We start from the raw sequence: 13921 nt of genomic DNA on the forward strand, positions 1-13921 counted from the left end.
CCCAACGGGAGCCCATGCCAAGGGTTTGCTGCTGCTTCTGGCACTGAACAGTCATACAGCCCTCTGGCCCAACTTGCCCACACCGACCAACATGCACCATCTACACTAGTCCCACCTGCCTGCATTTGGCCCATATCCCTCTTAACCTATCCTATCCATGTACCTGTCTAAATGTTTCTTAATCCTGATAGTTCCTGCCTCAACTACCTCCTCCGGCAGCTTGTTCCATACAATCCTCCACCTTATAGAAACATAGAAACATAGAAATTAGGTGCAGGAGTAGGCCATTCGGCCCTTCGAGCCTGCACCGCCATTCAATATGATCATGGCTGATCATCCAACTCAGTATCCCGTACCTGCCTTCTCTCCATACCCTCTGATCCCCTTGGCCACAAGGGCCACATCTAACTCCCTCTTAAATATAGCCAATGAACTGTGGCCTCAACTACCCTCTGTGGCAGAGAGTTCCAGAGATTCACCACTCTCTGTGTGAAAAAAGTTCTCCTCATCTCGGTTTTAAAGGATTTCCCCCTTATCCTTAAGCTGTGACCCCTTGTCCTGGACTTCCCCAACATCGGGAATAATCTTCCTGCATCTAGCCTGTTCAGAAAAAGCTGCCCCTCGGGTTCCTGTTAAATCTTTCCCCCCCAACCCCCCTCACATTAAATCTATTCTTCTCTTCTTCTCGGTTCCCCGTCTCTGGGTAAAAGCAGTGTTTTTGGTTTGTTTCAGCGTTTGGCGACGTGTTCTCGGTGATCGGGGTGAGGGAGCCCCAGGCAGCCGCCTGCGAGGCGTTCGTCAAGTTTGCCGAAGCTCACCGGAACATCGAGAAGTTTGGCATCCGCCTGCTGAAAACAGTGAAACCCGTGAGTCTCGGCCGCGGCAGAGCCAATGACAGCCCGTTCACAAGCGATAGGAGCAGAATTAGGCCAAGTCTACCCCGCCATTCAATCATGGCTGATCTATCTCTCCCTCTTAACACCATTCTCCCCTCCTGCCTTCTCCCCATAACCTCCGACACCCGTACTAATCCAGTTGCTGTTCCAGTGAAGGAGCACAGTGATTACGGGGGTTTCGATCCAGTTTGGCTGAAATGTGTGTGAACTAGTGGTTTGGGAGTCAGGTGGAGGCAGATTACCAGCTGCAACCTCCTCTGGCAAGGCGGAGCAGGCTACAAGTGGCACATTGGCTGACTCCTGCTCATTCACAGTGGGGAGCATGGTGACTGGTATGTGCGGAAACTACCGAAGGCAGAGTCTCGACCCGAAGCGTCACCCATTCCTTCCCTCTAGAGATGCTGACTGTCCCGCTGAGTTACTCCAGCATTTTGTGTCTACCTTCGGTTTAAACCAGTATCTGCAGTTCCTTCCTACACATACTGACTGGTCGCATCATGGCCTGGGCTCGGTAACTTGAACACTCAAACCACAGTGTGGCACAGTTTTTTTTTCAATCAAAAATATTTATTCAAATATTAAAATAGTATTTACTACACAATAAAACAAAACAGAAACCACCACCATAGTACAAGACAAAACAAATATATGAAACATAGAAATTAGGTGCAGGAGTAGGCCATTCGGTCCTTCGAGCCTGCACCGCCATTCAATATGATCATGGCTGATCATCCAACTCAGTATCCCGTACCTGCCTTCTCTCCATACCCCCTGATCCCTTTAGCCACAAGGGCCACATCTAACTGTATGAAGTAAACTACTATACAACTTTGTTACAATCCTTGTGCAGGATGCGTTCATAGAAACATAGACAATAGGTGCAGGAGGAGGCCATTCGGCCCTTCGAGTCAGCACCGCCGTTCATTGTGATCATGGCTGATCGTCCCCAATCAATAACCCGTGCCTGCCTTCTCCCCATATCCCTTGACTCCACTAGCCCCTAGAGCTCTATCTAACTCTCTCTTAAATCCATCCAGTGACTTGGCCTCCACTGCCCTCTGTGGCAGGGAATTCCACAAATTCACAACTCTCTGGGTGAAAAAGTTTTTTCTCACCTCGGTCTTAAATGACCTCCCCTTTATTCTAAGACTGTGGCCCCTGGTTCTGGACTCGCCCAACATTGGGAACATTTTTCCTGCATTTAGCTTGTCCAGTCCTTTTATAATTTTATGTTTCTATAAGATTCGCCCCTCATCCTTCTAAACTCCAGTGAATACAAGCCTAGTCTTTTTAATCTTTCCTCATATGACAGTCCCGCCATCCCAGGGATCAATCTCGTGAACCTATTCAAACCCCCTCGGTGCCCAGCGGTCCCGGAAATCCCCCAGGGCGCCCGTGGATAGCGCGTAGTCCCGTTCTAGTGCCACCCGGGCGCGGACATAACCCTGGAAAAGGGGCAGGCAGCCAGCTCGGGCAGAGCCTTCTTCTGCATGGCGCCTCAGTGTGGCACAGTGGCACAGCGGCACAGTTATCGCCAAAGATCCTAGAGCTAGCAAGATGGTCCACTCGACGAAAAAGACGTAGTACGGTCATGGGCAGATTCATGGGTCATTTTTCGGCCCCATTCCCGTAACCGGCTTCCGTCTCCGCACCAAAGATCCCGTAGTGGAGCAAAGATACTAGTGCGGAGACGGAAGCCCCCCGCCGGTACGGAAACATCCTCGTAAAAATCTACTCCTCATTTGGTAAAAATCTTCTCCTCATTTTCAGAATTTTAACTTATTAACACAAATCTGTGATAAATGCCTGTGTCAAGAAGCTACCATAGCGCACTCTTTTGTTTTTTGTACAAAAATCCAAAAATTCTGGTATGAAATATTTGATATTTTTTCAAAATTGATCAAAATAAAACTGGTACCAAAACCAGAATGGATTATCTTCGGAATATCGGAAGGTAACCCTGAACTAAACGTGTTTCAGAAGAATTTATTTAATTACGGGCTAATAATGGGAAAAAAGCTTATACTTAAATTCTGGAAAAATGCGCCGACACCAACAATAAAAATGTAGATATCAAATATGTTTGAAACATTACATCTGGAAGAGATGAGATTCCTCTTAGCAGGTAAAGCAGACCAATTCCAAAAGACGTGGTCTATGTTTCTGGACCTATTACAAGTATGAGGTGCAATAGTAATTTAAATAAACAAATAAATAAATAAGTGGTATCAGGCCCTGGTAACGGGAGGTAAAACAACAAAAACAGACTTGGTTGGTAGTCCCCTTTCTGCGGAGTTTAATGTTATAATAGAGCGATTGTTCCTATTTTCTTTTTCTTTCTTTTCTAGGGTCTATTTTCTCACTTTACTTCCTTCTCTAACTTCTTTTCTAAGGGGCTTTCTTTTCCCAACACTCTTGCACTGCACGACTCTCTTGCACTTTCTTTACTTTCCTTACTTCTACCTTTTTCTTAAAGCTCAAAAAAAAATGAAGCGGTACAAAAAATGTATTAAGATATATGTGTTGTGTAGTATTGTAATTTACCGTACTTCAAATAAAAATAAAATTAAAAAAAAAAACAAAAACTTATTAACACAAACTGTTCCCCCGCAACGTTGACCACACTGCGAGTCGGGTCGGGTTACTAAAATGGATGAAAAAAAGACCCACGTTCCGCTCCGTTGCGTACTACACGTCAGCCCATTGCATTTAGCACTAGTGGTCTATCTTGCTCCGCTGCAGGATCTTTGGTTGTCGCCTTACAGCGACAGGGTTCAATCCTGCCCTCGGGTGCTGTTTGCACGGAGTTTGCACGTTCTCTCAGTGACCGCGTGGGTTTTCCCCAAGCGCTCTGGTCCCCCCCCCCCCCCCCCCCCAAGTTCCGACAAGACATGCGGGTTTGTAGGTTTAATTGGATTCTGTAAAATTGTCCCTAGTGTGTAGGATAGAGCAATTGTGCGGGAGTCTGGTGGCCGAGGTGGACGGTGGACTCAGTGATTGCCACTAAACTCAACTAAACTAAACTGACACTAAAATTAAAACTAAATGTAAAAACAAAGGAAGCTGCAGAAACTGAGTAACGGCTGTTGTGTGGTTTTGCAGATGCTGAGTGATTTGAACACGTATCTGAACAAGGCCATTCCTGACACCAAACTCACCATCAAGAAGTACCTCGATGTCAAGTTTGAATATTTGGTATGTGCTCTCTGAAGGTTTGGATGGACACCACTCCTCAGTCCTGACTCCAACTGTTCCCAATTCCCTTCTCTTCACAGTGGCGCTGCCTCACAGCGCCAGAAACTGGAGTTCAATCCTGACCTCGGGTGCTGTCTGTGTGGAGTTTGCATGTTCTCCCTGTGACCGCATGGATTTCTCCCAGGTGCTCCGGTTTCCTCTTTGAGATGTGGGTTTGTAGACTAATTGGCCTTTAAGGGCGGCACAGAGGCACTATGATGCAGTTGCCACCTCATAGTGCTAGAGACACGGGTTTGATCCTGACTACGGGTGCTCTCTGTGTGGAGTTCGCACGTTTTCCCTGGGACCGCTCCAAACTGGACGATCGCTTCACTGAACACCTTTGCTCAGTCCGCCTGGACCTACCTGATCTCCCGGTTGCTAAACACTTTAATTCTACTTCCCATTCCCACATTGACCTTTCTGTCCTAGGTTAACTGCAAATAGGAGGAACATAGAAACATAGAAATTAGGTGCAGGAGTAGGCCATTCGGCCCTTCGAGCCTGCACCGCCATTCAATATGATCATGGCTGATCATCCAACTCAGTATCCCATACCTGCCTTCTCTCCATACCCTCTGATCCCCTTAGCCACAAGGGCCACATCTAACTCCCTCTTAAATATAGCCAATGAACTGGCCTCGACTACCCTCTGCGGCAGAGAGTTCCAGAGATTCACCACTCTCTGTGTGAAAAAAGTTCTTCTCATCTCGGTTTTAAAGGATTTCCCCCTTATCCTTAAGCTATGACCCCTTGTCCTGGACTTCCCCAACATCGGGAGCAATCTTCCTGCATCTAGCCTGTCCAACCCCTTAAGAATTTTGTAAGTTTCTATAAGATCCCCTCTCAATCTCCTAAATTCTAGAGAGTATAAACCAAGTCTATCCAGTCTTTCTTCATAAGACAGTCCTGACATCCCAGGAATCAGTCTGGTGAACCTTCTCTGCACTCCCTCTATGGCAATAATGTCCTTCCTCAGATTTGGAGACCAAAACTGTACGCAATACTCCAGGTGCGGTCTCACCAAGACCCTGTACAACTGCAGTAGAACCTCCCTGCTCCTATACTCAAATCCTTTTGCTATGAAAGCTAACATACCATTCGCTTTCTTCACTGCCTGCTGCACCTGCATGCCTACTTTCAATGACTGGTGTACCATGACACCCAGGTCTCGCTGCATCTCCCCTTTTCCTAGTCGGCCACCATTTAGATAATAGTCTGCTTTCCTGTTTTTGCCACCCGAACAGCATCTCATATTTCGTGTGGGCGGGCAGCTTTCAGCCCAGGGGTATGAATATTGAATTCTCTAACTTCAAGAAACCCTGGCATTCTCCCTCTCTCTCCATCCCTCCCCCACCCAAGTTGCACCAGCTTCTCGTTTTCACTCAACAAACAGCTAACAATGGCCTGTTTCTTTTATTATAGATACTTTTTTCTATATCTTTCATTCATTGTTCTCTATCACGCTACATCATCGTCTATTTCTCTCATTTCCCTTTCCTGTGCCTTTCAGTCTGAAGAAGGGTCTCGACCCGAAACGTCACCCATTCCTTCTCTCCAGAGATGCTGCCTGTCCCGCTGAGTTACTCCAGCTTTTTGTGTCTATCTCCCTGTAAACATTTCCTATCTCTGCAACAGCTATCTATAAAAAGTTACCCCTCTGCTTCCTACTAAATTTCACCACTCTCACCTTAAACCTATGCCCTCGAATTCTTGATTCTCCCACTCTGGGTAAAAGAGTCTATGCAGTCTACCATACTGGTCTCTATAATATCGCCCCTCATCTTCCTGAGCTCCTAGGAATTAAGTCCCATCCTGCCCAACCTCTCCCCTACAGCTCAGTCCCACGAGTCGTGGCAACATTTAGTTTAGTTTAGTTTAGAAATACAGCGCGGAAACAGGCCCTTCGGCCCACCGGGACCGTGCCGACCAGCGATCCCCGCACACTAACACTATCCTACACCCGCTAGGGACAATTTTTACATTTACCAAACTAATTAACCCACAAATCTGTACGCCTTTGGAGTGTGGGAGGAATCCGAAGATCTTGGAGAAAATCCACGCAGGTCACGTGGAGAGCGTACATACGCCGTACAGACAAGCACCCGTAGTCGGGATCGAACCTGGGTCTCCGGCGCTGCATTCGCTGTGAGGCAGCAACTCTACCGCTGCGCCACCGTGACATCCTCATAAATCTTTACTGCACTCTTTCCTGTTTCACGATGACCAAGAAAGGGTGGATGCCATAATGGCCCGTTGTTGGTTGGGGAACAACTAATAATGAAGAGACTCAGGGATGCAAACAGTGGAACTTAGTAGGGTGACTAGAGTGGGGAGAGAAGGGATGCAAGTGTAACTTGACATTAGAGAAATCAACATTCACACCGCTGGGTTGTAAGATGCCCAAGTATAATATGCGTGTAGTCTCACTCCGACAGTGGAGGAAGCCCAGGACTTAAAGGTGAATATGGGAATGGGAATGGGAGTTAAAATGTTTGGCAACACGGAGTTCACACAGGCCAAGACGGACTGAGCGTAGGTGTTCAGCGAGACGATCGCCCAGTCTGCGCTTGGTCTTGCCGATGTATGGAGCCCACAAGGACAACCATGGATATAAATCAGGTCGACCGTGACATTCTCTCTGCAGTTCAACGGTTGTCCTTTGCTGAAAGCACAAGTGAAATGTTAATGTTGTTCAGATGTTCAGCCTGCCTGGGATAAGTTGTGAAAAATGCTTGTGGTGAGCTGCCGTGCTCCCTAACACTCTCTCTCTCTCTCTCTCTCTCTCTCCCTCCCTCCTTTCATCCAGTCTTACTGCCTGAAGGTGAAGGAGATGGATGATGAAGAGTACAGCTGCATTGTGAGTGATGGTGGTGGGGTGTGTGGGGGGGAGGGGGGGCGTAAGTGAGGGGGTGGTGAGGAAGGGTGTGGGTGAGGGGTGTGGGTGATTGGGGGTGGGTGTGGGGGCGTGGGTGAGGGGGGGTTGGGGGTGGGGACGTGGATGAAGTGGGCGGGGGATATGGGTGAGGAGGGGGTGGGGGGCTTGTTAGAGGAGGGGGGCATTTGTGAGGGGGTGTGGGGTGGGGGACGTAGGTGATGGGGGGTAGCATGCGTGATCGGGGGTGTGGGTGGGGGGGCGCGTGGGGTGCGGGGGGGGGGACATGGGTGTGGGTGCGCGGCTATGGCTATCAGGTCTGTCACTCTTAGCAGCTGGGGCTGAGGGAAGCTGGCTAGGGTTCGGAGTGGGAATGAGTCAAAGGCAGACCACCATTGACAACCTCTACACTGAGCTCTCGTCAGCTCGGGATGGGTGTCAGTTTATTATTATCCGCCACTTCTCAGCCCACTCTCCCAACCTGTCCAAGGCCATCTGCAGACTCCCTACTTTCTCTACACTACCTGCCCATCCACCTTTCTTCATATCATCTGCAAACTTGGCCACAAATCCTTGAATTCCCTTATCCAAATCATTAACATACAATGTGAAATGTAGCGGTCTCAGCATTGCCATCCAGCCAACCTGCTCTCCGTGCTAGTATCTGTCCTCTGATACCTTGGGCTCTCATTTTCCTCAGCAGCCTCACGTGCAGCATCTTATCAAGACCTTATGAAAATCTAGGTGAACAATAGAGACAATAGGTGCAGGAGGAGGCCATTCGGCCCTTCGAGCCAGCACCGCCATTCAATGTGATCATTGGCTGATTATCCCCAATCCCCAATCAGTACCCCGTTCCTGTCTTCTCCCCATTCCCCCTGACTCTGCCATCTTTAAGAGCCCTATCTAGCTCTCACTTGAAAGTATCCAGAAAACCGGCCTCTGAGGCAGAGAATTCCACTGACTAATAACTCTCTGTGAGAAAAGTGTTTCCTCGTCTCCGTTCTAAATGGGGTGCTTACCCCTTATTCTTAAACTGGGGCCCCTGGTTCTGGACTCCCCCAACATCGGGAACATGTTTCCTGCCTCTAGCGTGTCCAAACCCTTAATAATCTTATACGTTTCAATAAGATCCCCTCTCATCCTTCTAAACTCCAGAGTAAACCACATCCACTGGCTCCTTTGTCTATCCTGCTATTTACTTCCTCAAGGAATTCCAACAGATTTACCTATGTATTTCTCCCATGATCTTACACATCTATAAGATCACCCCTTATCTTCCTGCACTGTGACAAATAGAGTCCCAGACTGCTCAACTTCTCCCTGTAGCTCTGGCCCACGTGTTCTGGCAAAATCTTTTTTTAAATCTTCTCTGCAACCTTTCTAGCCTGACTACATTCTGCCTCCTGTTGGCCAGGGCTTGTACTGCCGTGATTCTGACATGTACCGGGACGCGTGGGCGGAAATCCAGGGGGGTGGGGGCGTGTCCCCTGCCCATGTTTTCTTGTATGTCGAAATGGAACTTAGGCTTGCTGTCCGGGCCCCAAAGTGCTCCCACCCACCCTCCACTGAAAGAAGCTAGCATTACTCTCTTCCCAATTAAGCCAGTGGTGACTGTAATTACCGTATCATGCGTGCGTCAGGGGCCTCCAAACTACGGCCCGCGGGCCACGAGATTGTAACCGGCCCGGATCAAGCTCAGCGCAGGACGGAGCGTGTGTCTGTTAGGCGTTGAGGCAATTCAAGTCGGGGAGCGGGGTGGCCCGGAGCTGCTCTCAGTGTTGTTACCGGGTAGGTGCCTCGAATTGTCAGCCAAGACATCACAGGGCAGCAGTGAAGAAGGGTGCAATGTTGGGGGGGGGTGATTCGGCAGCGGCCAAAATTGGGTTGTCGTCGTCGGCGGTTAGAATGGGTCCGCGGCGCGTTATAACGTCCGATCGTTCCTCTCTGCCCTCTCTCCCTCCCCCCCCCCCCCCCCCATGTTTTGAAAGCGATTGCCGCCCTTGCTGGAGGGATGTACTTGGGCCTGATACGCTCTCAGCTTTGGTGGGGCTGTGTGCTGCGTCTGACTGCCCGGTGTACTGAGCTGACCCCTTCCCTCTCTGCCCCGCCCCGCCCCAGGCCCTGCAGGAACCCCTGTACCGAGTCGGCACCGGCAACTACGAATACCGCCTGATCCTGCGGTGTCGGCAAGAGGCCAGGGCCCGCTTTGCCAAGATGAGGAAGGACGTTCTGGAGAAAATCGAACTTTTGGACCAGAAACATGGTTAGTTTTAACTTGGTGTTGAACACTGCAGGTGCTGGTTTACACCAAAGGTCGACACAAAATACCCAGCTGGGACAGGCAACGTCTCTGGAGAGAAGGAATGGGGTGGCGATTCGGGTCGAGACCCTCCTTCAGACTGACCGTCAGTTTGTTCGGCAGCTTTATACCCAGATCAAGGAGACTTGTGGCCAGGTGTAACAGTACTGTATCAGGTGTACCATGACAGGCGTGACAGTGGTGTGTCATGCACGCTGGCATTATGCTAGGCGTGACGGCACCCATTGCCATCCCCGTTCTCTAGCACTTGGTTTGGGGGTGAGGGTGGTGGCGAAGAGATTGGGGTTGAGAGAGGATCAAGATAACAAGGTGGAATCCAAGAGAAGGTGGGTGCCAAACACTGGTGTTGGCCCGGACAAGGTGCTGGAGGTTTGTTAATGACACCTCGTGCGTGCGGAGAGAGAGAGGGGGACAAAGCTGGAGCAGGAGGTTACTGAGGCCACCTGCTGCTGGAAATCTGCCACTACAGATCAGGCAGCATCTGGGGAGCAAGGACTTAAACAGTAGAATTGGTCATCTGTAGCAACATTAGCAAAGACGGGAGCCCTTGTGGACAGCGGAGTGTCATTGGGGATGAATGGGGCTGTTGGTGAGGTGCCCACCATGGACCACTGTGCCCACCATGGACCACTGTATCCAAATAACCTCTGAACTACATAGACTTGCGGGCATTGGATTTGACTTTTTGCACTATTATTGTGTTTCATATGTGTGTGCGTGTGTGTATATGTGTCTGTGTATGTATGTGTGTGTATATATAGGTGTGTGTGTGTATATATATATATATGTGTGTATATATATATGTGTGTGTGTGTGTGTATGTGTGTGTGTATGTGTGTGTATATATATATATATGTGTGTGTGTGTGTATATGTGTGTGTGTATATGTATGTGTGTGTGTGTATATGTATGTGTGTGTGTGTGTATATATATATATATATGTGTGTGTGTATGTATATATATATATATGTGTGTGTATATATGTGTGTGTGTGTGTGTGTGTGTGTGTGTGTGTATATATGTGTGTGTGTATGTATGATATATGTATATATATATATATACGTGTGTGTGTATGTATGTGCATATATATATATATATATGTGTGTGTGGGTGTGGATATATATATGTATATATAGAGAGAGAGAGAGATATGTATGTGTATGTATATTTATATATATATATATATATATACACACACGCACACTGAACTATTTTTCTCATTTATTATAATGTTCACAGTGTAGTATGTTCACATATTCAGTTGTGCTGTGAGTAAGAATGTCATTGTTCTATCTGGGACATGTGACGATAAACCACTCTTGCCTGGGCCTGACGCCTCTCGCTCTCTTGCCGTTTGCTCCCAGTCCAGGACATCGTGTTCCACCTCCAGCGGTTTGTCTCCGCCATGTCCAAGTACTACGACGAGTGCTACGCGGTGCTGAAGGACGCGGACGTGTTTCCGATCGAGGTGGACCTGACCAAGACCATGCTGAACTACAGCCCCAAGGAGCTGTACACGGACGCTGAGGAGGAGGAGGAGGAGGAGAAGCAGAGCGAGGAGAACGGAGAGAAACTGTTTGACGATGAATAGGACTTATCGGGGGAGAAGCACTGGGTGCCCTCTCCCTCGTCAATGAAGACCAAAGTAGGTTGTCTATAGTTGGAGTGGTGATCTTATTTATGTCTCCTATGATCAGACGCTTGATTCCTGTCAGATAAACACTTTCTGGGAATCCCTGTTGTACAGGCATTTGTTGTTTTGTTGGATCCTGCTCTTGCCTCCTCTGTCCCGCTGTCTCTAGGGGGTGTTGGGGCCCGGTGTGGAGCATGGTCCTCCTCGCCCCTGCGGTGCCCCAGAACAGGCCATGAGAGACAACCCCCTCTCTCGGGAACCCACGTCACCCGCAGCTAGCTCACTGTGAGCGGAAGGTCTGTGCATCATCAACAAAGTCAGTGGCCTTACAGCAGGTAGGGCCAGTGAAACGCAACCTCCAGCAGTTCCTCAGTGCTGCCGCTGTTGATGACTATCCTCTCCGGGCTTACTGTGTTCTGAGGATGTGCCAGTGTACCCACAGTGTGCCTGGCCACTCTCCTCCCATCGATCTCCCTTGCCAGGAGAGTGAGGATCAGCATTCCGTGGATGTCGGCAGTGTTACTGATGGGCTTCTGTAGCTTGACGACTTTTCCAGGTCCATTCCGGTACTCCGGGTGTGGGAACTCCATCCCTGTACTCCGGGAGTGGGGATTCTCCGTCGATCCCTGTACTCCGGGTGTGAAACTCCATCCCGTTACTCCGGGTGTGCGAACTGCTTCACTGGACTCCCGGTGTGGGAACTCCCCATCCCCTGTACTCTGGGTGTGAATCTCATAGAAACATAGAAAATAGGTGCAGGAGGAGGCCATTTGGCCCTTCGAGCCAGCGCCGCCATTCATTGTGATGGCTGATCGTCCCGTATCAATAACCTGCCTTCTCCCCATATCCCTTGACTCCACTAGCCCCTAGAGCTCTATCTAACTCTCTCTTAAATCCATCCAGTGACTTGGCCTCCACTGCCCTCTGTGGCAGGGAATTCCACAAATTCACAACACTCTGGGTGAAAAAGGTTTTTCTCACCTCAGTCTTAAATGGCCTCCCCTTTATTCTAAGACTGTGGCCCCTGGTTCTGGACACTTCCCAACATTGGGAACCTTTTTCCTGCATCTAGCTTGTCCAGTCCTTTTATAATGTTATATGTTTCTACAAGATCCCCCCTCAATCTTCTAAACTCCAGTGAATACAAGCCTAGTCTTTTCAATCTTTCCTCATATGACAGTCCCGCCATCCCATCTCCATCCCGTTACTCCCGGCGTGGGAACTGCCCATCCCTGTTTTCCGAGTGTGAGTTCCCTATCAATCTCTCAAGGTTGGGGAACCCTGCCACACTGTGCAGTGCGGAGACTAGCACCAACATCTCTTGCACAGTGGAAATCCACGGACAACTCAAATACACCCGGGTCATGGGAATGAATGGGATCAATGCAAACTCACCTCGCCCCTGGAATATTGCAATCGGTTCAGGATGGAGTCACGTCCCAGATATAAACTGATCACTGGACATCTCAGATACACCTACACAACGCAGTAAGAAAGGACACAGTCCTAGAAACAGGTGCAGGCGTAGGCCATTCGGCCCTTCCAGCCAGAACCGCCATTCGATATGATCATGGCTGATCATCCAGAATCAATACCCTGTTCCTGCATCCTCCCCATATCCCTTGATTCCAGTAGCCCTAAGAGCTATATCCAACGCTCTCATGAATACATCCAGTGAATCGGCCTCCACTGCCTTCTGTGGCAGAGAATTCCACAGCCTCACAACTCTCCGGGTGAAAAGGTTTTTCCTCATCTCAGTCCAAATTGGCCTACCCTTTATTCTTACACTGTGACCCCTGGTTCTGGACTCGCCCAACATGGTGAACATTTTTCCTGCATCCAGCCTGTCCAAACCCTTAAGAATTTTATATACATCCATAAGAATCCCCTCTCATCCTTTTAAATTCCAGTGAATATAAGCCCAGTCGATCCATTCTGGTGTTGCCACTTTGTATGGAAAGGACTGGTCGGCTTGCCAGAGTAGACAAACCCGTGTGGCTGTTTGACACTGCCCTGGACCAGAGCGGCCAGTGGGCACATTGTCACTGCCACGAACCCCACACATAAGATGGATATCACCAGTAACCATTGTCACATCCCAAACGTCACCATCTGATGGGCCAACATTTCCCCTGTTCAGTACACTCCAGGATTGTATGAATATTCCCTGTGGATAACAGCATTCCAGGATGACGGGGCAATATTCCGGGGATAGGGGTCATAGTCGTGGCAACTGGCCGTTCGGCCCACCAGATTCACGCTGACCCTCAACCATCAACACTAATCCTGCATTCATCCCATTTTCTATTCCACCGGCATTCCCATCAACTCCCCTGGATTCTACCACTCGTCCACACATCAGGGGCAATTTTCGGCGCTGCCAGCAGTTTTTCGTACGTGGGAGGAAACCCGGAGCACCAAAGGACAGCCACGAGAACGTGCAAACTCCACATTGGCAGCACCTGAGGTCGGGATTGAACCCGGGTCTCTGGCACAGGGAGGATAAAGGAACGTTTCATGCAGATTGGTGTATTTCGGGTGTGTGGGAATGTTGCCTGTCAAATGCAGCCTTCCCTGTTGATGCCAGGAATGTGGGAATGTTCTCTATTGATTGTCATACTCGGGAGATGTGGAATAATTCCCCCTTCTTTACTCTATGGACATGTCCGTGTGTGCCGTTGGGTTTTTAAACGCTGCGTTTTGAACATGTTCTGCTGCTCTTTCTGTAACTGAGGGAATGGTGAATGTTTTCCACTCGATCTGTGAAGTCTCCCCGCGTCTTTTTTCTCCACAAAACCATCTCTTGGGAACGCCGGTCAGGTGGGACTGAGGGTGCGTGCCTTCCAAAGTATCTTCATGAAGAGAGAAACTTGTATGGAAAAGAATCTTTGCAATGGGAGTTTGTGTCCGAATTTCGTTTTTATTGAAACAGTATTCCACATTAGTGCAAATGGCAATAT

At 49.0% G+C, this 13921-nt stretch overlaps 1 protein-coding gene across 1 annotated transcript in view; it reads left to right on the forward strand.

Annotated features, from left to right (window-relative positions):
• pick1 (protein interacting with prkca 1) overlaps positions 1–13720 on the forward strand; it is a 31110-nt gene extending 17390 nt beyond the window's left edge. The window contains exons 9-13 of the mRNA XM_055663047.1: positions 733–866; positions 3999–4091; positions 6940–6990; positions 9127–9271; positions 10693–13720. Of these exons, the coding sequence (XP_055519022.1) occupies positions 733–866; positions 3999–4091; positions 6940–6990; positions 9127–9271; positions 10693–10919 (650 nt within the window). The 3' untranslated portion in view covers positions 10920–13720. The remainder of the gene's footprint in view (positions 1–732; positions 867–3998; positions 4092–6939; positions 6991–9126; positions 9272–10692) is intronic.
• Positions 13721–13921: the final 201 nt, after the last annotated feature.

The sequence above is a fragment of the Leucoraja erinacea genome, chromosome 37, assembly GCF_028641065.1.
Source record: "Leucoraja erinacea ecotype New England chromosome 37, Leri_hhj_1, whole genome shotgun sequence".
Lineage (NCBI taxonomy): Eukaryota > Metazoa > Chordata > Chondrichthyes > Rajiformes > Rajidae > Leucoraja > Leucoraja erinaceus.